At 34.2% G+C, this 23,969-nt stretch overlaps 1 protein-coding gene across 3 annotated transcripts in view; it reads left to right on the top strand.

Moving 5' to 3' along the window:
- The window catches only part of LOC110103592 (DNA annealing helicase and endonuclease ZRANB3), a 41,667-nt gene extending 17,936 nt beyond the window's left edge, over positions 1–23,731 (top strand). Inside the window, exons 4-20 of one of the 3 annotated variants that reach the window (XM_028692689.1) lie at positions 2,236–2,281; positions 3,166–3,256; positions 3,657–3,716; positions 6,058–6,280; positions 8,389–8,585; positions 10,453–10,554; positions 11,515–11,625; positions 19,145–19,210; positions 19,337–19,435; positions 19,653–19,746; positions 19,838–19,950; positions 20,075–20,236; positions 20,319–20,420; positions 22,321–22,635; positions 23,053–23,237; positions 23,348–23,450; positions 23,582–23,731. In XM_028692689.1, coding sequence (XP_028548522.1) covers positions 2,236–2,281; positions 3,166–3,256; positions 3,657–3,716; positions 6,058–6,280; positions 8,389–8,585; positions 10,453–10,554; positions 11,515–11,625; positions 19,145–19,210; positions 19,337–19,435; positions 19,653–19,746; positions 19,838–19,950; positions 20,075–20,236; positions 20,319–20,420; positions 22,321–22,635; positions 23,053–23,237; positions 23,348–23,450; positions 23,582–23,731 — 2,219 coding nt within the window. The remainder of the gene's footprint in view (positions 1–2,235; positions 2,282–3,165; positions 3,257–3,656; positions 3,717–6,057; positions 6,281–8,388; positions 8,586–10,452; positions 10,555–11,514; positions 11,626–19,144; positions 19,211–19,336; positions 19,436–19,652; positions 19,747–19,837; positions 19,951–20,074; positions 20,237–20,318; positions 20,421–22,320; positions 22,636–23,052; positions 23,238–23,347; positions 23,451–23,581) is intronic. The other 2 variants (XM_020832377.2, XM_020832376.2) reach the window with 2 other exon arrangements.
- The last annotated feature ends 238 nt before the right edge of the window (positions 23,732–23,969 follow it).

Genomic DNA, 23,969 nt, shown 5'->3' with positions numbered 1-23,969 from the left:
GGTGCTCAAGATGATGAAGATTTTATCTTAAGGTCTTTTTTGCACATAGAATAATATTTTTCCATTTATATGATTCACATGATGCACCACACAAATTGGAATACAACAATTTTTTTTGGCTAAATATTATACCAACTCTGAATTTGTGTCATGTCAGGAGCTTTCATCAGGCTAAAGCTCCGACCAGGTGCTAACATATGGAGAGTAGAGCTTTTTGAATGCTAATGCTCTTCCAATGTGCTTGTGATTGGGTTCAGCTTCTTGAAGTGTTCCATAGAAGGATGTTAGACATAATCGAGATCCATCTCAACAAGCTATAGGTTACTGATCGCATCTTAATTTCTGATAGGAAATACTTGAGTTCGCAAGTAATCCTATCGGATCTACTTGAGTTCGCAAGCAAACCTAACAATAATCGATAAAATCAGCGAGAAAAACGAAGAAATCGTAGTGAAAGAACAATCAAAGAGAGCAATTCTTATAGAAAACAAAGAGAAACACGAACAAAGCAAAGAAACAAGAGATCCTCAATTCGAGAGGAGGATCGTCTCTCTCATATCTCTAGACAAGAGAGTGTAGAGTTCAAGTCGCCAAGAAACCCTAATTCCCAATCAATCAAAACATATTCCTCCCTAAACCTCTTTTCCCTCTCAATACAAACACTTTCCTAAACTAATTTCCCTCCCAAGACCTGGCCGCCCACTCCCTTTGAATTTCAAAATTATTTGGCAAGTTGGGGCCCACCATGTGGGCGGCCAAACCCAAGGGAGGCGGACAAGTTCCGCCTCCTATAAACCTGAACCGGCCCTTGGGCTGGCTGGGCCGGCTCAGGGTGAACCGGCGGCATATCAATTTCCCTACCTTCCGTTAAGATCTTGTTGTCCTTAATCTCATGCACACATTAGATTGAACCAATCGGTTGTTACGTGATGTCACAAGTGCTGATGTTGGTTGAATTTTATTAGGTTTTTTGTTATTTTGACTTATTACCAATAATTGTCTTGATTGAAATAGACTGGTTCTTTATGTAAACAAATATTAGTAAAAATTATTTTTTTCTTTTGCATGTGTAACATGTTGTGCATTGAAGATGCTCTGGATCAAGCGCCACCCTCTTTTTGAATAAGGATGGAAGCCTTTGGAAATCTATCTTTGTGTCAGTAACCTCTTCAAGGAAGGCCAAATACTTATTTTTTGATCTCATGAGATCTATGACTGGCGCTAGTGAAATCTTGATAACGGTTGATCTGCAATTATGGTCAGTAAAATTTAAAACCAAGGCCGGTGAGCATGAGTAAGGGATTCGTGATGAACAACAATTTCAATATTTTGACCATTGATATGTAGATTTGCTGATTTGAGATGGCGAGAAACTTGCTGGGAGCCGGTGCAGGCCAAGGTATGGGCTAGCGATTAATTGTGGCTAGGGACATTGAGGTGGTAAGGTACTTCATTTAGAGCAGGTGCATGCCAATGTGAGAGCTAAAAGCTAATTGAGTAGGCACGTGCATGGCATTAGTGAGAGTACTATTGAATCGGCTTGACATGGACGATCCCAAAGCTTTGTGAGAGTGGGAGAACTTTGATGGAAAATTGAGAGGGAGACATTAGAGAAGTGAGAGAAGTAAAGAGATCCACAAACAGTGATGACAACACCATTTGCAGGGGATAGAGGCATGGATCTTATACCATAATGGAAAATATAGAGAATAAATGCTATTTAACATGTTTTGTTCAATATAAGGAGATTTATATTAGAATAATCTAAACTGCCATAGATTTACATAAAAAATTAGTACGGATATATTAAATGCAACAAAGCTACCATTCATAATTCCAACACTACCAAGCTACATTTTACAATTGTAGCAAAAATTAATTGAGGGCTTGCCATGCTTCTGTTGATGATTTGGATGAGTATAAGATATATAGAATGAATATATATGTAGACAAAATTTGTCTTTTCATGATCTTGTTAGAGTACAAGGTCATAGCTTGAGCCAAAAATTGTTTGTTTATGTTCCTAGCGCACGAGTATTCTCACCAACATATGGTCTGAGGTGGAGTTATAGTCTTGTATTGAGGAGAAGCCATTTTGTGGACATATTGTTTGTTTATGCTTCTATTTGCTATTACCTCTCTGTAGACTGTCTTAATTTTATATTGTTCTTCATGAACCTCCAACTCAATGTGTCGAAGTTAATGCAATGCTAATTATTGTTTGATTTCACCTAGGTCCTTTTAGGCCGTTTGACATCTATCATCAAGTAAATATATTATGGTATGCTATACTTTCAACTCCGTATGATATTTAATTTCTCCAATATGTTCATTAATTCTTATGTGCCTATCATTTAGTGCCCCTGAGGTTTTGTTTGATTCTTTGAGGTTTTGTAAAATATCGAATACCTCCCTTGAATTAACTCTTCCATCCATTAACCCTTGTCATAAATAAAAAAATGATTGCCAAGACTAAGCTATATGCATAATTTATGCTATGAAACTAGCATATTTACAATCCAAAGTCATTTATAATTAATAAAAAAATAAATTATAACTTTTTTTTTGAACTTTTAAAAATCAAAATATACTGAAAATTAAAACTTATCATGAACAAATTATAAATTGATAGTATCAAAAGTCTAAATAATCAAAATCGTTGAAAGTAAAATACTTTATCTTTATTAACTTATTTCTAGAATTATTGTTTTGTAAATTATATGCTTCTGATAGCTCAATATGTAAATTTTAGCATGCATATAATACAAAGTTATTTGTTAATAAAATAACATATATAAATTGTTCACAGTTTAAAATTTTCTTACATTTCTGAAAAGTACGAAAAATTCAAATGGATTTAGAAACAAAATTTCAAATTGATAATGTCTAAAGTTAATTTTTTGTAGGTTGACCTTTAGGGATAGTGCTGCAGGTTTATGCAAGCAATTTAGGTTTTTTTTTTTTTAAGAAATTATGTAAGCTAGTAACCAAACTACCATTTCTTTTACCGGTTAATGCATGGAGTTAACCCAAATGAGGTATTTGAGAATTTTTCAAATCATAGGGGTTTAAGGGAGAGGCAATGGCGAATACCATTTAGTTCTTCCTAGAGCTCCTTGATATTGGACTATTGACCATATTCTTTCTTCTTATTTTCCACTTTAGGCCTGGTTTGCTTGGAAAGGACAAATATGAATTTGCAAAGAGTTATTGCATGCCAAAACTTACGAAGGGATTTCAAGGAAAGCTCTATCAGGTATCCTGAGTGCAAGTGAAGCTTTATTAATTACAATTTTTGTTTGAAGGTGTGAAAATTTTATCTTGTTTTGGCATTTAAATCAACCCTGGAGTCATGGATTCTATCAAATTTCTTTGCAATGTTTTATCTTGTTTTAGAACACAATTTTTTTAAAAAAACTTTTTAATATAACTGCGAATTATTTGGTGTATTGGAGGAACATTTCCATTGGTATAACATCCTTTAATTTTTTCCCTTGTTTTGGCTGGCTTGTTATTTAATTATGACATTTAATCGTGGCTTTGCTTTTTAGGGTAAAATGTATCTTTATGGAGATTTATAGCTCTGCAATGTTGATTTTTTTCCCCGTAAATGGAGAATTGTAAATGTTAATTCGTTTGGTGCACATATCCTGCAGGACTTCTCAAAGGGCATACGTTTGGAAGAGTTAAATATACTACTAAGGCAGTATGTTATGGTTAGTTCATGGTCTGACTTTTCTTTGATCGAATTTCTATATGCTTTTCTCACTTGACATTTACATGCGGTACTATTTTCTTTCAGTGTTGTCTCGTAATTACTAGGGCACTAATTTTTTTTTCTGTTATCTTCTTCTTCTAAATTGCTGAAGTATTTAGATATAGTGCTTCTACTAGTTTGAATATATAGATAAACACCTATACTATTAAAAGAAGTTTGTTTTGTGAGGACACTGTTATCCTTTGAGAGTTGGGAATTGAACTCAACAAAGTAGAATTACTCGTGAGAATGAGATGCTGGCGGTGGTACACTGTCTACTGATTTTGTGGATCTATTTACCGGGTATTAACTTCATTGTTAAAACTGATAATGTTGCAAATATTTTTATTTTCAAGGCAAAAAGGAGTTTTCTTCCAATCAGCCTTGGTTGCAGGAGTTTGACGGAGTATGACTTCATTTTTGGTAGCATAAACATGGGTGGTTCAATCTGCTTGTAACTGCTTTGAGTTGGAAGGATGTTCTTGCATGCTTGAAGACCATTTAGTTGTCAAAGTAGTGCATTCATTGCAACCTTTTTCTTCTTTCTTTCTTCTGCTGGATTCAATTGATGTTCCGATATTGCTTTAGTCAGTGGGAAACTTGTTTCTTACAGAGTATGACTTCATTTTTGGCGGGATAAACATGGTTGGTTTAATCAGCTTTTAGATACTTTGAGTCGGAAGGATGTTCTTGCATGCTTGAAGACCATTTAGTTGCCAAATTAGTGCATTCATCGCAACCTTTTTTCTCTTTCTTCCTTCTTGTGCTAGGATTCAATGGATGTATCGATATTGATTTTGGGGCTGTTTTAATTGAAGTAAAGTGGGTGTAAAGTATTCCTTTTGCAAGGTTTTTGCAAATATTGGTGTTTGGTTTGATGAAATATGAATGCAATATAAACTATTCTAGTTCATTTTGAGATAAACTCGCCCTATTTTGAGTGAATTTTTTTTTCACGGAAAACTAGCTGCCTTTGTCTCGACCCACCCACCACCACCACCCCTCACTGCTTGCCACCACCGCCGCCCGTAGTCGTCCACCGTTCGCCACCTAACCCTTGCCGGCCGCCACTGCACCAGCCCATCGGCCACCTCTGCAGCGGGCTATTTCCGCTGGCCACTGTACATCCTCGGCTACCACTGCCAGTGTCAGCCACTACCACCTCCCTCTTTGGACTATATTGCATACATTTTACTTTAAACCAGTGGCGGATTTAGGGGGGGCCTAGCGGGGCACGTGCCCCCCCTCTCACCCCAATTTTTTTTTTCCTTATAAAACCAGTCAACTATTGGCTGAAATGATTTTTTTTTCACTATCCCTATCTCTTCTCTCTCTCTCTCTCTCTACAATGTCATTTTTTTCTGTTACGGTGGCAACCTTTTTGGACTTGATGCCCTCTCTCTCTCATAAGATTAAGATGATATTTTCCACTTAGCTCATTTTTTTATTTTTATTAGATCATCTTAATTTTTTTTTTCATTTATATTTATCTCTTTATATATATATATATCATTTATCTTCACATTATTAGTTTTTTTAAATAAAAAAATTCATCATTTTTTTAAATTATTTTAAAATCTCCAAATTCTCTTTTATAAAAAAAATATATAATTAAAGCTAACAAATTAATTACAATAGAGAAAGATTACAATATTTAAATTTAAATGAAGTAGCTTAAAATATACTAATTATATTTTTTTATATCTTTTATATTAATAAGATGCAGCTGTTTTATATTTATTACTCGTTATAAATTATTTTTTATTTATTTAAATTAGATATGAAAACCTTAAGTTAGATATTTTTTTAAAAAATAAAATCCTAATGTCAATTTCAAACTCGAATGAAAAAACTTGATGGTATTTTTTAAATTAAAAATTTGTGCCCCCGCAGATAAATAATTCTGGCTCTGCCACTGCTTTAAACCAAACATAAAAAAAGAAATCTCAAGCATTTCTTTTACACATCCAAACAACTCCAAAATATTCTTTTTACATTGCATTTCTTTTGTACTATATTTCTTTTACATTGAATTCTTTTTTCAGTCAATCTGTTTTCTGCTTAGTTCGCAATTCAGTAAGGCGACCTCCATCTTACTTTGTGTATTTTTTTTTCTTTAGTTTATTTAATAATTTCAAGTGGATGATATTTAATATTTTGCAAGCCTACCTAGCACTCAGCTTAAAACCCTCAACAGGTTGCATGTTTATGTTTACGGGCCTTATTTGTTACTAGCTTTTGTTTTATTAAGATTAAGACAGGAGATTTATTCATTGATGATCTACAGTTTCAATTTGCAGATAAGGCGGTTGAAAGATCATGTGTTAACACAGTTACCTCCCAAGCGGCGGCAGATCATTACCCTGAAGTTGAAAACATCAGATATATTACTAGCAACAACATTGTGTACAGTGAATTGTGGGTTCGTTGATTTGGATGACCCTTCAAATCAATTAGTGATAGACTGTAATGACAATGATAATGGTAGTGGTGAGAAATCGAGGAACTTCAATACATGCCATGGTAACAATTTCCTGGAATTTTCTCATCATTCATTATTGTTAGCAATTTTCTCTACACTATTTATCTGTCACCTATTGTCTTTTTTTGTTATTAATGACCAGGCTTGCTTCCTTTATAAGTTTGTTTTGCATTCCTTGACCTTTTCCTGCCCTTTTTCATCCACATCTAATATTTTAACTGTCATTATCTTCTTAAAAAAAGTAATTCCAATAGAAAATTAATGCTTTTCTGCTCCTTGAATGTTTATGAATTTGATGTCATTGTCTTTCTGTATACCCTGGTGATGTAAAACAGACATGCAAAGAGTTGCTTTGGGATTGTAACAATAAAGATTGAATTTGTGCGTTGCTAATTAGTAACTCATGCTTCAATCAAGTTAAATTCTTAGAACTTTTCGTTGGAAGATTAGAAAATGGTAAGCCGTTACAAGAGGTTAGCAAGACAATTGCAATAACAACAAAAATTAAATAGTAGTACTAATAGCAAGTAATCAATAATCCACAGTGTAACATCAAAACATGGTCACTTTGAGTTCCCACTCACTCAATCACTCTTAGGCTTTAGCGGATGAAGGCGAAGCATACGATGAGAGAAACTGCCACTAGGAAGATGGTACCGAAGGTTTTTGTTGATGGAGAGGTAGCCACGGACGGAGAAGGGGTAGATCTCCCAATGAGAAGCCAAGGCGTCTTGATTTTTTGGAGATCGATCATCTCCGCTAAGCAGTAGAGGATGCGCTTGACGTATCTTTCCATCGTTTCGTCGTATTCGCAGTCAGGCTCGTAGAAGGGGGAGCGGAGGATGTCGTTTTCCCCTCAGTCGTTGTAAGTAAAGCCGTGATCGACCTCAGGATCGGCCATGCACCATAAGCATGAGAAGGATTGATTACAAGGAGGAAGACAAAAGGAGAGAAAAGGGTGGTGGAGAGGGAGGCTGACGGCTTGAATAGGAGGGAGAGGGGTGGGGACGGCTTGAAGAGGTGGGGAGGTGGCTAGCGTTTGAAGGAGCTTAGGTTAGGCTAGGGTGGAGGTGTGGTTTAATCCAAATATGAAATTAATCTTAGATTTTGATTAAATTTGGAGGGAAATAATTTGAAATTTGATTTCAAATTAATTGTAATTAAGGCATTGATTGAGGATTATTGGGGGGGGGGGGGTCAAAGATGGGGCCGGCGGCATGGAGAGAGAGGGGGAAGGGGATTATGAGGGAGTTAGGCTCTTTCCAAACAAGATATGACAACTAGGCAGGAAAATAATGAATCCTCCAAAATTAAATTTCAAATGGATTCAAATTTGAAAACTTTCCTTATTTAGATTTCACAAATAAGGAAAGTTTTGAATTTCAAAATTCACTAATTTATTCCTTTAATGCTAGATCTAAATTAGGGAGTCATTATGATGATTAGAATCATCATAATGGCTTGATTAATGGGTATGTGGCCGGCTGTCAAAGGGGGGAGGGGGATTTGTCGTCGGGTTGAGGTGGGCTTGGATGGTGGTTGGACTTGGGGTGGTGGAGCTAGAGGATGAAGTGGGTGGGAGAGGTTAAGCAACCGGTGGAGGTGGACTTGGAAGGGGACGGCGGGTGTAGAGGGGAAGGAGAATGAGGGAAACACAAATAAAATAGAAAAGAAGAAATTACCACGAGTCGTGGACTCTTCCAACGGCTGGTGGGCCTTGCACTTACTCACCTCGAGCTCTCTCCATTCTCTCTAGTGATCACACAAGAAGAAGAAGAAACACAATAAATTTTTATTAAACATTCATCATCCCACTACAACACATAGGGCCACTATATATAGGCCTCTAACATGAAAAGAAAAAGTACAAACTTGCCCTCCGGGCTACATTGACAAGACACTCCCCATAGGGGTAAAATCGGAAAACAACAAAACTAAATAAAACATCATGCATACAACAAGACTAGATAAAACATAAAACGTCAAAAGTAAAGACGCTGAATCGTAGCCATCGATCTACGATTCCTTCGCCGGTACACGTGTCTGAATCTCTGAGCGATGTCCTCATCACCTGGTTTATGATTACAATAACTTTTAGTAAGCTTATCTCAGAAGTATCATATTCATCCTTTTTTTTCTATGCTTTCAGAGAAAGATTACAGAAGAACTTCAAAGCTACTCTCCCTTCAGGAAATAGGCATTGCAAAGCTTTCCGGATTTCGTGAGTGGTTTTCAAACCATGTTGTGGTTGGAGAATTGGGGGATGCAAATAACTTGGGCATTGGTCTTGTCTCGCTAAAGATGATTATATTTGCCCATCATTTGAAGGTTCTAGATGGAGTTCAGGTTAGGTTATTTGTTTAAACGTATACTGTCCTTATTTTGATGTATGTTACCGTTGGTAATTGCCCCATCAAAATGTATGTTTGGCATCAATTACGTGATTAATTACCTATTTTCTTTCTTTATTAGCTTTTTTTTGTTGATATCTTTGGACTTTCTTTATAATGTTTTTTAATTTATTTATTTTTGATAAGATTTTATTTTTTAAATATTTTTTAATTACTTTTAATTGTATTTTTATCGTAAATAAAGTTTTAGGGGTAACATGGAGTTCATGAAGTTTTATTTTGAGTGCAGTTATGAAATTTACCCTCATCTCCTCTCCCTCTTCTCTTATGCAACTCTCTTTCATGTCTTTCTTTCAATTCCCTCTAACTCTCTGTTTTTTCTCACATCCTTCCCCATATCTTTTTCTTTTGCAAACTCATATTCCTATAGAACCAACTCCTCTTTCCTTCTAAAAAACATAGAACCTCCCCTCAATGGTAACATCGCCTCTCATTTTCTCCTCTCCTCTTATTTCTTTTCCCCTCTTAATTTGTTTATTCTTCTTCTTTCTGCTTTCTACTACTTGCATCAATTTTTGCCCTGCTTCTCAACCTTATTGCTAGATACTCTTTAACCCCTTTGGTTCCCAATGATGACATCATTTTTAATTTCAAAGCTTAGGTTATTGTAAGGTCCTTCCTTCATTGCCTAGAAAAGATCACCTTGAAACTTTGATATATCTATTCTTTCCTCATCATTCAAAAGATAGGCAATACAAGTTTTTTTTTTTTTTTTTTTTATTAAAATTGTCAGCTTGTACACATTGTCGTGATGTTTCTAGGTGAAATCATCAAGGTTGAAGTATCAATCATGAATTTTGAATCATAGCATTTATTCAAGGAGTTTTAAAAATAAAATTAAGCAACGTTCATCCAAATTTGTGAAGAATTGACATTTCTTACTATTTTTTTTGTAATACGCTTCTGCTCCTGCAAAGTTAGAATGTTCATTCAAAGCTGGTTATAGTTTTTGCTGCTCGTTTCATGGACTACGTTCAACGACCACTACACGTTTATTTCTTGACATATCAAACTATCCTGGACTAATTTGTAGTAGTTTCCACCCTTGAGTGAAAACCGGACCATGAGGCACTGGTGAAGGGGTGGCATTGCGTGAGATTTGGAAATCGCTTGATGATTTGGATGATTTTTAAATGTTGGACAAATCGAGTTCGAGGTATTTCAAACCCCTTAAAAATTTACTTCGTATTTCTTTTCTTCAAATCAAATATAAAAAAAGTTGAAATGGTGGGAAGACGAATGGTATACAGTTATAAATATTCCAACCTAATAAACTCCTAGGGAATTAAGAATTCATTTGATTCCCAACCTTACACAACATTCACAATAGGTACCTCCCTAATTTTTTGTTGGTTGATACTTCTTTTTGTGGGGTCTTTAATGCTGAGGAATTGCCTTGGTAAATTATGTAATGCATGCTGCTTCTTGCTTGATACAACAGCTCCCCTTTTAATATTTTGCACTCACTTTACGCTCAAATGAACGTTGATAGCATCTCTTTGATTGGGAAAATGTATTCAATGGCCATTTGCTTTGTGTAACTCATAACTGATGCCTGCTAAGTATCCAAGTTCTTGAATGAACTCTTGTTGCTTATTCATTAAAAGGCGCTGGATTCTCTATTTGATGGGTTTAATTATATGCTTGCATCCTGTATTTTATATCTTACCGTAGAAAATTACCTTCCAGGTTTGCTTTAGCACTGTTCCAGAAGCCCTTATTTGCATCTTCTTTCTAGTTCTTAAAATTTATCTCTAGTAGAATGTAATCTGTTTAATTTATTTATATTCTGGATATTTCAGGATTTTTTATGTGAGAAGGGAATCCAATTTGTTCGCATTGATGGTAGGACACTGCCGAAAGATAGGCATACAGCTGTAGAGTCCTTTCGTCTATCAAGTGAGGTTAGTTTCATCTTCTCTAGGTATCTTCTGATGGATTATGATAATTGAGTGCATATCTTTTGGTAAATTGCTATATGGATTTCCATCTGAGACTAGCAACAAAATAATGTTGGTAATATTCAATTAAAGTAATAACAGGCCAAGAATATTTGAAGATTAAGTTATATGTTGCTGAGAGATGGCTAAATATGATGGCTTTATTTGAATATATGGGTTTTTTATGGGAATATGTCATATAAAATTAAAGTTTGGTGGTTAAAATGGTGGTTGCACTATGGGTATTCAGCAAGTAGAAAATCATCTAGATTTATGTCCAATTTCATAAAGCTGTGCTATGAATGGATCTGCCGTGGAATTGATTGGCGGTAAAAATGGAATATATGGTAATTAAATGTGATAAAAATGAAAAAGTCAGGACGGATAAATATAAAATTGGATAAACTATGAAATAAGTTTAGTACAGACGCTAATAGAGTAATGTATATTGAAAATATGATCTTAGAAAATAGGCTAAAAAAGGTTTGTGCTTGTACACTGCAAACCAAAAGATGCACCAATAAAGTTGAGATGTAGAAATAATATAAACCGTGTAGAAATTAATAGAGATTTCAGGTAAGTGGACAGAATATCTGAAAAAAAAAAAAACTCGTGCAAATTAGATGTTACACGAAATGGAATTTAATTTGTATGAATGAAAAAAAAAAAAAAAACGATTTACAGAAAATCAGTAAATTGTTAGTACAAGTCTATGATAATTAGCCCCTAAAGCTTTGCACAATATCTTTTTAGATTGTTACGGAATAACTAGTTTTATATTCTACAATTGCCCGACAACTTTATCTAGTGAATGGATATACGACAATTCTTTACTCCTGCATAAAATGAATTCTTTTTCCCGATAATTGTTAAAGGAGTTTTCTAAAGAAAATTTAACTGCTTTTGTTTTTTTTATATAATCAGGTGAAGATTGCAATTATAGGAATTACAGCTGGTGGTGTTGGGCTTGATTTTTCATCAGCACAGAATGTGGTCTTTCTGGAGCTTCCTAAATCAGCATCAGAGATGTTGCAGGTCCATTGAATGCATTGGTCTGCTGATTTTTGTTTTATATTTTACTTGCTGAAACTGTTGTTTGCTTTAAGAATAAAAGCTGTTGTGCTGATGTTGAGAGCAATGCCAACTTACCAATTTGATACCATGTATTTGTATTTCAAAGTCACTCAAGTTTTATTTCCATGATGCATTTTACTTTTCTGACGTTGCCAGATCCCATGTCCTGGATGAGAAAAGTGAAGAGTTGTGTTAGGTAATCGACAACTAGCATAAAATTTGTTGAATAATCATGACTTGAATTCTTTGATACATTGTGTTAAAGATAGGGTGTTCTTTGAAAGCAACATGTTGTATGACCTGAATATAATGAGAAGTGTGCAAGGGTCACTGTATCCCACTTGGGTGTAGTGTTAAATAAGCAAGAGTGCCTACATTATGGACCATTGTGAGCAAAGAAGCTAGTCCATGTAATTAGAATTAGGAGAAGAATTTTGAATATAGGTTCTTTTACAGACAAATTAATAAAATTAATAAATATTATGATTTATAGGAAGATAAATATTCGTGTATTGAGAAAATTAAATGGGGTGGAGAGAAGACTAAGGGATTGATAGTTTAAGATTTAAATTATTATATTTAGGTAGGAGTCATACTAGAAATGATGTAGGTATATGATGGACCGACTGATTTGATTGAGTGGGTTAGGAAATATCCTAATTAAGAGGGTGTTGTTTAGGAAGGTTCTTAATAAAAATAAATTAATTAGGAGATGTTTCCTAATTGAAGAAAGCATATCTGGGGGTTGATTAATTAGGAAATATTTCCTAATTGAAGAGGGTTGATTTAGGGGCTGATTTGGAGGGGATTATTTAGGAAATATTTTCTAATTGAATAGACAGATTTGGGGGCTGATTTGGAGGGGATTAATTAGGAAATATTTTCTAATTGAAGATGACAGATTTAGGGGCTGATTTGAGAGCTGATTTGGAAATAATAAAGGAAACAGGAGGGAATTTTGGGAGGGCTATTTGGGTATTTATTATTTATTGTTTGCTTTAAATAGGTGATTTTTTTAGGGTGTTGATGTCCCCATCAGATAGGTGTTGTTTGCTGAAATTAGATTGTTCTTGGGGTGTTTGGGCTCTAGCTGGGGCTAGAGATTTGGGAGAGCCAGATATTCTTCTCCAATTGAAGATCCACTTGTACCTTGTCTTTTTTCTTTCATAAAACTTTTAATAAAAAAATGTTCTTGTGTTTTATTTCTGATTTTCTTATCGTTGGTTTTATGAAATTGCTAAAATTAGATTTTAGCCAAGGATTTTCCTAAATTTATGCAAGCACTTACTATCTTGTGTAAGGGTTTGAAGGATAATATTGTAAAAGTTAATATAAGTAGATGTAGAATTATAATTTTAAAGACTGTGTTGATGCTAAGATTAGTAATATTATAAGTGTTTATGCTTCTCAAATATGTTTGGATGTATTCAAGATAAAAATTTTAGAATGACTTGGAAGAGTTAATACAAAGGATACCTCTTAGAAAAAAATTATAGGAGGATATTTAAATGGACATGATGGTAAAGTGATAGTAGATTTTAAAAGCATTCATGGTTGTTATGAGTTTGAAATCATTAATAAAGTTGGTAGGACCATATTAGATTTTGTTCTTGCTTATGATTTTATAATTGTTAGTACCTTATTTAAGAAAAAGAGAGGAGCATTTCATCACTTATAAGAATATATATAATAAAACTCCGGTTTATTATTTTTTATAAGAAAAATATATTGTTTAGATTGCAAGGATTGTAAAGTTATTCCAACTAAAATTTTATATGCCTAGCATTGCTTTTTAATTTTTGACTTTAAGATGAAGGGGCATAATATGAAAAATAAAATAAAATGGTGTCTTAGGATTAGATGGGAGCATTTAAAGAGAGCTAACAAAAATATTTTTGAGAGTAAAATTCAAGATCTTAAGATTTTGATTGTGCATGAGGAAGCTAATGTTATGTGCAAAAAATAGCTAGTGATATTAAGAATGTTGTAAATAATATACTTGGTTAAATGGAAAAGCTCTTAATAGTAAAAAATAGTTGGTGGTGAATTCAAAATGTGCAAAGAATTTTTTGGCTTAGTAAACTTTTTATTGTTATTTGGAAGGCTAAAAAGATACATGATGATTGGAGTTTGTTAACTCCTAGTTTTAAGAATAAAGGTGATGCATAAGAGTGCAAATTATAGATGAATTAAGTTAATACCAATACATTAAAACTATGAGAGATAGTTATTGAACATAGGTTATGGCAAAATGAATTTGGATTCATGCCGAATAGGTCTACTATGGAAGCTATGCATTTATTGAGAGGTTTGTTGGAGAAGTGTAGAGAGAATAAGGAGGATCTACATATGATATTTATTGATTTAGAGAAAAAATGTGATAAAGTTTCAAGAGAAGCACTCTAGAGAGTTTTAGAAAAGAAATGAGTTAAGCATATGTATGCAAGTGTTGTTACTTGTGTTCAAACACAAGGTGATTTGACCAAGTATTTTCCCATTTTATTTGGATTACATCAAAGATTAGCTTTAGGCCCATATCTTTTTGCTTTTGTCATGGATGTTCTTACTAGACATTTGCAAGAGAATGTACTTTGGTGTATACTTTTTATTGATAAGACTAGAGAGGGAGATGATGGAAAACTTGAATTATGGTGGTCAACTTTAGAGTCTAAAGGTTTCAGTTTGAATAGATCTAAAATCAAATACATAGAGTGTAATTTTAGCAATAATAGATCTAGAGGTGGGATTGTGATTTTCGGAGATCAAGTCATTGAGAAGAGTATACGTTTTAGATATCTCAGATCTATTGTTCAAAATGATGGTGAAATAGATAGACATATTATTAGTAGAATTCAAGTTGGATGGTTGAAGTGGAGGAATTCATCGGGCTTGTTGTGTGATGGAAAAGTATCCCTCAAACTTAAGGGAAAATTCTATAAGATGGTGGTGAAACTTGCAATGCATTATGGTGCAAAATATTGGCCATTAAAAGAGAAGCTTAAATTTAAGTAAAGTATTGTAGAGATGTGGATGTTTAGGTCGATGAGTAGCTTTATACTTAGAGACAATGCAAAATGAGTTTATATGTGAAAGGTTGGAGTAGCTTCATCGGCAGATAATATTAGAGAAAGTCGTGTAGATGGTTTGGTCACATAAAACGTTGACCTTTTGATGCCAGGTTAGGAGAATAGATGTATAAATTTGACCTATGTTATAAAAGGTAGAAGCAAAACTAAAAAGGCTTGGTTAGAAAGTATTAGAAATAATATTTTTATTAGATTTAAATGAGAATTAAACTCTTAACAGGAACAATATTGAAAAATGATTCATGTAGTTGACCTTATGCAATGGGATAAAGGCTTGACGTTGTTTTTTTTTCCTACGATGCTAGATGTGCAAATTTCAAATTTGGATACCTCCTATATTAAATATTAGGTTTGGGCTAAGATTATCATTATTTAATTTCCTTACCACAGCCATCTTGATCTCTTAGATTGTTACTATGCCTCGCTGAACGTAATGATCTTCCTGGCTCAAATTCGTTGACACATGCCTTCATCAATTTTAATTCATTATATGAAGATGGTGGAATATGCTATTGTTTATTCCGACTATTGTATTGAAGCGTGGACACTGCATTAAGTGGGCAAGATCATGGTAACAGGGAGAACGGTAAGATTTGGTAAACATGTGAATTTTTTACTGATTTTCGCTGGTTCTAATCTCGGCTTTATAAGTGTAGCAATGTAGTACTGTTGATGCGGACATCCAACCGTCCATGCTAATCCGAGGAGGAGCTGAAGATCGACGACTGAGATCACTTTGTTTTATTTTTGTTTATTAAGTGTATTTTAATTTAGTTTTGTAATTTCCCTTTTTACCCTCTTGTCTTATGTAAGCCCAAGGGGCGAATGTGTCTTTTAATTTCTCTTGAGGCCTATATATAGAGGCCCCCTTCTCTTGTATTTGAATGATGGATTATTAATAAAAAAAAATTGCATTTTGCACTTGGGTTCTTTGGGAAGAACGTTAGTGAAATCCCTATGGGAGGGAGTTGGAGTTTCCACCAGCCGCAGGATGGGTCCGGGCTCGTGGCGTGAAGTCCCTTGGAGAAGGGCAACGTAGTACCCGTCAGCCGCAGGATGTGTCCGAGCTCGCGGTTTTAACTTTGATATTTTGTTTGTTTGCTTTTGTTCATTCTTATTGCTCTTCGTCGTTATATTCATCTTCTTCCTCCTCCCCATCTTCGTTTGGCCATCGGATTCACTTCCACCCGAAATTCCACAAATTTTTCCCCATAGCCGCCAGCCACCTTTCCCCATTAGCTCGGCCACCCTTGTTTGTCTCCATGAATGAGGAGTCAATGTCATCTTAAAGCTTACCTAAAGAGTTCAAATAATTTAGGAAATTATTTTCATCCTTTAATGCCCTACCTACCACACTTGGAAAATCTGAAATTTTACTCAAATTTCAATGCCAGAGCTGAAACTGTTTCAGTTTTCCTGGACAGAAAACTGTTTCAGTTTTCCTGGACGGACAACTTGGAATTCCGCCCCCTCTTCAATCCCATAACCCCCACCTTGGCATTCACTCATATTTATTTCCTTTTTATCCTTATTTGCTCCAGCCGAAAATTTCAAAAGGATTAAAGCAGTAAATGCTTCCCTGAAATACGGGATTGAATTTAGGAAAATTAATTCACCTCCACCTTGGCAGTCACTCTTATTTATTTCCTTTTTCTCCCTATCTGCTCCAGCCGAAATATTCAAGAGGATCAATTTGAACTTTCAATTCAGATTGAATTTGGATACCATGCTTTCCTAATGTCCAAATCAAATTGCCTTCATTTTCATCCCCCGTAACTCCTCAATTAATTCCCTCATCTAAGGAATTAATTAAGGAATTTCCAAATCCTTCCTTAACTCCTCCCCTCACCCCATCAATCCAGTCGGCCCCTCTGTTTTAATTTGAATTAATTCCCAAACCTTCCCTCAAAGTATTTGAGGAAATAATTCAAATTCCCTCAAATAATTTGCTGTCCAGTTAATTCCCTTAGGCAGAATTTTCTTAGCTTGTCTCTTCTCCATCAAAGCTCCAGCCATTAATTGCCTCACCTAGGCTTGCTGTCAGGTTCTTTTGGAGAGGAGACCCTTTCCCTAGCAAAGTTCAATTTCCGTTCTACATCAACTGTGTTTGTCCGTTCCACTCGTGTTGTAGCAAGGTGGTGCCATTAATGATACAGAAGTGAGAAGATTAAGGGTTTATTTTTAGTTTGGTGTATATTTTGCTTGGAAAATAGTTTTAGATCTTTTTTGCATCATCCTATTTTTTTTTAACCATCTATATTTGTATTTCTAGGCTACATATTATATTCTATATCAACATTGCAATATACTTTAGGGGTATCAAGATTAAACTAATTTGATAATTCGATTTGAACCTGGCACAAAAAAAATGGATTTGGGCTAACCCATTTAGTATATATATTGAGTCTAAGTTAGCACTTAAATGAGACATAAAAATGATCTGGTTGAATTCAGGTGAGCTTGAAAATCAAAATTTAGCCCAGCCAATGAGGAGTATCTGATAACAACTTTTTAATTTTCTCTAGTTGGTGTGTACAAATTGAATTATAATGACCCTTTTGTACCATGATGACACTAATTAGTGTTACTCAACTGCTTCTCATGTTGTGTTTTGTTCGATTTTTATATTTTGAGGTTTAGATTGAAAATGAATATTTCAATTTCTTTAATAAATTGGTCAAGTGTCGTTTGTCTCTGATGACTCTTTTCATTATTAGGCCAAACCCGAACTTCGCCCTTTAACATGATTTGATACCCATAGTTAGCTTTATTTGAGTTTAAGTTGATTTAACAATTAAAAAGGTCAAGTTATAGCCATTTGAAATTATTATGAAGTGAGGTTTACTTTTTATTGTGAAAATTCAGGAAACCTTTTATGGTCATTTTGTTTTAATGTGTCTGAAAGTATGGGTTTCTATTTTTGAATTGGGTGCAAGTTTTTATTTATCACAACGTGGATGGAAGTGACCTCATATTTTTGGAACTCACTTTCATAAAGGTGAGAGGTAAATTTTAATCACGAGGGCTCCAAAATCACTTTTAATTTGTTTTGTTTGCTTAATATAATAATAAAATGATATAAAGTTTTGCGAGGATTAGGTAAATAAAGATCATTTAAGCTGACCGGGATATTGGTAAAATAAATATGATAAATATTAGGCTACATAGAATAATTAGGATTATTAATTATGATATAATTGGATAATTAGTCATTATTAATTAGATATTATATAGGGTAATTATTTATTTTAAATTTTAATGATTTAATTAATGGATTTATTTGTAATTGTTATACTAAATTAACTGAGTAAATAGAATTAGGGATTTAGTAGTTGAACAAGTCATTAATCAAGATTTGATATTTAATTATAAATTAATTATTCATATAATAATTTTATATTTGAAAATAATAAATGTAATTAATATTATTGATCGTGATAATGACATTTATGATTGAAATATTAATTTAGCCTGACTTTTTGTGAAACTCACTATAACATAAACAAAAATGTGTCTCATAGTTCACATGTAGTGAATCATGCAAAAGAAACAAAATCATTAAGACTCACTTGTAGAACTTTGCTGCAACCAGTTATATTAAATTACATTGAAACAAACTAATCTTTTATGTAACAAGCAACTCTTTCCACCTTGTAGACTAATCCTTAAAAATCTCTTCCTAATCCATTTCAAATATTTTCTTTCCTTCCCCCTTCTTCTCCTGCAACTGTCAATCTCTTTATTGTGTTATCTTGCATCATTCTATTTTTTTATCTCAAATGACACTTACCAACCTAATCAAGATTCCTACTTCGTTAAGCAGTTTATCTTTGTGAATTGGTTTTAATAATGTTGTCATAAGTATAGTTGTTTTTTTAGATTCTGTTTGGGATAGCTTTTTGTATGGCTTGTTTTTTAGATTGCTACATCACTTTCTCTTGGCTATTATTATTATTTTTTTAATTTAGGTGATGGGAATTTGCTTTTTATAATCAAAGCTACTAGATTGTTTGTAACTATAGAAAAAATATTTATAATGCTCGTAGTAGCTTTCAAGAAAGTTGTTTTTCTCATAACAATTTTGCAATCATCTTAACAAATAGCTGTAGTCGCCTCAAACAATCCCATATTTAGTAGATTTCAAACAATGTTTCAGCATTTTGTGTGGATGTTATTGACTTAAGTGCAGTAATTCAATTGAACACAATGTGGAATTATTTGTATTCAATACAAAAAACATCCATGTTGTATTGCTATCCCTTTGCAATTTTTATGCTTAAGTGTGTCATAAAACCTACATGTTTCTCCTTCCTTTAGGCATCATGTCATTTTTTGTATTTTCTTTTAAGCAGCTTATTTGATGTCCAGTGAAATGACTTTAACCTCCTTCATAGGCTGAGGATAGAGCTCATAGGCGTGGGCAAACTAATGCTGTCAACATCTATATCTTTTGTGCCAAGGTAAGCATTATTTGTGCCGGATGAATGGCATTTTTATGTTTGAAACAGTTATTGAGTTCAGTGCCTTGTAACTCCATTTAGATGGTATGACCTAGCGCAATCTTACATATTACTTGAAATTTTCAGGGTACTTCTGATGAGTCACATTGGATGAATTTGAACAAGAGTTTGTTTCGTGTTTCTTCCATGATGAACGGGAAATATGATTCTGTAAAGGAGATAGAGGTACCATCTCTATGATTTGGTGTGTGTGTGTGATAGGCGCTGTTTTTATTTGATTATGGCTCTTGATTTTTGCTTATGCTTGATACCATAGTTATAAGTAGCCTAATCAACTGTTGCAATTATATGTTGCTACGAACTCCATCAATGAGCGTTTGAATTGTCGGGAAGTGTGTTTAGCTAATTGATTCTTCATTTTCTATTGCATTGTGAGAGTTAGGTTGATGGAGTTATCCAGCTAGGTAATGCTGCAAGGATTGAAGAAGCAAATTGTGAAGCTAATTGTACCGATTCTTTAAACACTGAACATCAAGGTAAAGAGCTTTTCAAAGATTGTGCCAGGACAATGTAAAGCATGATTATAACATTTTTGGAGTTCTGATGGCAATGCTGTAAAATGTGTAGTTGAGTCCATGGGAATGCATGTTTGCACTCCTGATGTCTGTAAAAGCTTCACCGCAGAGAAATCTAATGACAGAGAGGATAATATGCTCCAAGCTCTCAATCTAGAATTGAAGGTGAGATTTTTTTTCATTCTCGTTTGGTTTGTCTTCAAGGTATTTTTAGGGCTTTAGTTGGCAATAGCAGTAAGCTTTTTTATTATAGATTCATCGATTATTAATTTTTCTAAACCATTCTTAGTTAAATGGTGCTAAAGATTCAGATTTTGGTCTTCCGTCCATTTTAAATGAAAGCGTTGAAGGTAATGATGCTGAACCTTCACATTCTTATCACTCTGACAAGACAGGCAGGCTTGGTAGGGGCAGCATGGAAGTGGATTCAGTGGAGACAATGCCATATCAGGTATGCATTCTCCGTTTTGTTAGTTTAGAGTTTTGACGCCCATATGGAGTCCTGTAGTTTTAAAATAATTCAGATGGTGCAGGACGAGGGTAGGTGGTTAGGAATAACAAATGCTGATGGTGATTCTTATGAGGTGGATGCCGGTGGTGAGATTCTCATTCAAGAAGAATCTCTTCGGTTTGAGGTAAATATAGCATATACGAATTGGTTGGTTAAAATGCTCTGCCTTCATTGAAAATTAAATAATTTGTGCAAATACTGTTTTTGCTTTTTTTTTTTTTTCTTTTTTCTGCATATTTTGGTATTCTTTAAGTTTCGTATTGCAATTCTCTCATCAACGTGTTTTTTAGATAAGTTTGCGGGATAGCTTCTATAAGATGGTGGTCAGACCTGTAATACTTAATGGTGCATATTGTTAAAAGAGAAGAATAATATTAAGTTAAGTATTGCAGAGATGTGGAAGCTCAGGTGGATGAGTGGCTTTACTCTTAGAGACAGGATACGAAATGAGCAGATACGTGAAAAGGTTGGAGTTGCTCCACTAGAAAATAAGATTAGAGAGAGACGCTTTAGATGGTTTGGTCACATAAAATGGCGGCCTCCTGATGACCAGTTAGGAAAGTAGATGTATTAGATTTGGCTTATGTTAAGAAAGGTAGAGGTAGACCTAAAAAGACTTGGTTAGAAAATATTAGAAATGATATTTCTTTATTAGATTTAAATGAGAATTTGACTTTTTACAGGACAGTAGGACACAATGACGAAAAAGTATTCATGTAGCCGATCCCACATAGTGGGATAAAGGCTTGCTGTTGTTGTTGGTGCAAGATAGCTTCTCTTTGTTGCCAATCATAGTGCCATTAACAAAGTTCATGTCATTCTTTATGCATCATGTTCTATATTTTTCTGTCTCTACTTGTTATTAAGAAATAGAACAATATAAAATATATGCTCTAATTGTACTTTTGTGACTCTTTTAAAGAATTTTTTATTTATAATATTTAAACATCCTCAGTTGAATTTGTGCTTGATTTATTTATTGTCTCTCCTGTAACTCATATTGCAATCTTCTTAATGATATTAGCTAACTAATCTTGCATCAAGTTTGGTTCAGTTAGAGTTTTATTTTACCTTCCATCATAAGAAATGGTCTTGAAGCTTTAACAACCTCAAAACTTTCAAGTTCCTCCACGTTTCCATTGTATTCTATTCTATATCCACTATGATTTACCTCACAGTATGTGAACTTATATATTTTCAATAGAGTCATTACTAATAATTATCCTCTAATTTCTAAAAATTGATTTGTCAGACTATATTTGAATCTAATTTGGCAACGTAATCATTAACCATAGTTAGAATATATTTGCCTATAATTAATTTAATTGCAATGACTTTATCACTAAATATATTCACCTCAAAAATTTCATTTTGCGACTTTCTACTTACTAGCATCCCCACCCCATTCTTTTCTAACACTTAGACTATTCACCTTTACAACTTTATTTTACAATTCTCTGTTCACTGTTGCCCCAACAATAATCTTATTTTTAATTGTCCCAAGTCACATTAGCTTATAACACTCTTTAATGCTTTTGAATGTTTCTTATCTTTCATTGAATTTCCGACAAACATTGTAATTTTTATTGTTCTTTTAATTGTTAAGTACACTTACATGCAAAGATTTCAACTTCCATGTGACAAATTTAATCTTATTGTACACTAGTCAACCTTGAACATTTTTCACTTTAATTGGGATGTATGTCATTTATGACTAAGGTAGATTATTTTTTTCCGGCAATGGAACCACACTATCCTCATGACAACCTTAAATCCTCCTATCCTTATGACAACCTTAAAGCCTCCTATCCTTATGGAGTTCTGCTTGTGGAGTTGAGCTGTGAGGTAGATGGTGCGTTGATGTTGATGTTTACCTTATCTATTAAATTGAATTCACTTTCTTAAGCTAATGTAGGGAAGGCAGTAGATTCTGTTTGACATCTTCTGTACTTGTGTTTTTCATCACTCATAACATTTCTTAAGCTCTTGAAGTAATCTAATTATCTTCACATTTTCTTTTGCAGGTCAGTAATTATACAGGGAGGATTCACTTGTATCTCTGCGTGCCTGGAAAGGACGTAAGGCCAAGGCCAATTTTTGTGAATTTCCGGCAAGAGGAATTGGACTCCATCGTGCTTTCTCTTGGTGAATTAAAGAAGGAAGCTGCATCTCAGCTAGTGAAGGAAAATCCGGCATATTGTAATATCTTCCGGACTTTCATAAAAGAGTGGAGTAATTTAAGACCTATTGAACGTCATAAGCTCCTTGGGAAACCTTTACAGCTCCCTCTAAGCCTTGAATTGTGCTATTTAAAGGAAACTGTCAACCATGGGCTTAATGTATGTAAATCCTGGGCCATAGCTCAATTATTATTGTTGATGTGTTTTTGAAAGGCCTTCATATTTAAGATATAAGCTGAGATAGATGACATAGGAAGTCTTCTTAACTTGATTTAACCTCCCATATATTTTGTTGTAATAGTTCTGAATACATGATAATTGTGTGGCTTTTTATTATAAGAAAACACTAATAAGAGATTAATTGCTTTTAAATGCCTTGATTATGTGATTGTTCCATTGAAGCTGTAATGCTTGGAATATATTTAGAACTGCAAAATATGGATACTTGAGTATTAGAAGTTTCATTTCCAATATTTTAATGAAAATTTATCTGTTGTGTATTTAGATTTATACTTGCTTTTGTTTTTTAATAAACTTGGCCATACCTAATTTACAGCCTTTCTGCTTGCATTTCAGGGATTACTGAAAGGTGGGAGCAAACGACGAGTTACTCCATTAAGTGAGATAGGCTGCCATCTTCCAGAAAATGCTGTGTGGAAGAAAGTCGTTCTTTACAGTGGCTCTGCTAAAGAGAAAGAGTATACTCAGGCTTGGTCTGTCAGTGGAGAACCGCTCTGCAAGCTCTGCCATGCAATTTGCAAGTACTGGTTTATTTTTCTGAGACGTTGTAAATCTGAATATCTAGTGTGTCACATCTATTCCTATTTGGACTAAAATATTTTCACTTTTTTCAATGTTGACTTGTCTACAGTGGAAAGCTCTCAACAGCTCCAGAATTTTTTGAGGACTTATTCTGTAATTTGTGTTGCTTTCAAGAATATCGTGTCAGAACTAGCCAAAAAGCCCTCCGCGAGGTAAATGGGCAGTCAATTCTTTGCTAGGATATCTTGAAAGAAATTATCGGTTGTTATATTTTTCCATTGGTGTATTTAAGCTAAAATAAACATATGTGAATTACTTCTGAAAGTTAAGAGTAACCTCACAGGCACTCTTTCAAATAGAACATGGGGTTTGTACCATGTGCAAACTAGACTGTCACAAGCTTGTGACAAACATAAGGCCTTTACCCATTGCAGCACGGAGGAATCATGTTGAGAATATAGCTCCGGAATTGGCGAAGAAAAAGAAATTGTGAGTGTCATTTATCATTAACTAACTATTTTTGTTGTTTTTGTACTGTTTGGTTCTAATGAATTTTTGAGCTAGAAATATCCTTATTATGACTAGGACTGACGCCAGTCTTGTGATTGCTTAACACATTGTACATATTTGCTTCTCATGTAAATTTAGTGTGACTGTTAGACTGGCCCAAGAGGGGCCGGTCCGGTCGGTCTTGAAGGGACTGGCCTATGTCTATACCAGGCCAAAGCTTG

Source organism: Dendrobium catenatum, unplaced genomic scaffold, assembly GCF_001605985.2.
Source record: "Dendrobium catenatum unplaced genomic scaffold, ASM160598v2 original_scaffold_254917, whole genome shotgun sequence".
Lineage (NCBI taxonomy): Eukaryota > Viridiplantae > Streptophyta > Magnoliopsida > Asparagales > Orchidaceae > Dendrobium > Dendrobium catenatum.
The sequence above is the reverse complement of the archived record's forward strand: the minus strand, read 5'-3'. Positions and strand labels throughout refer to the sequence as shown.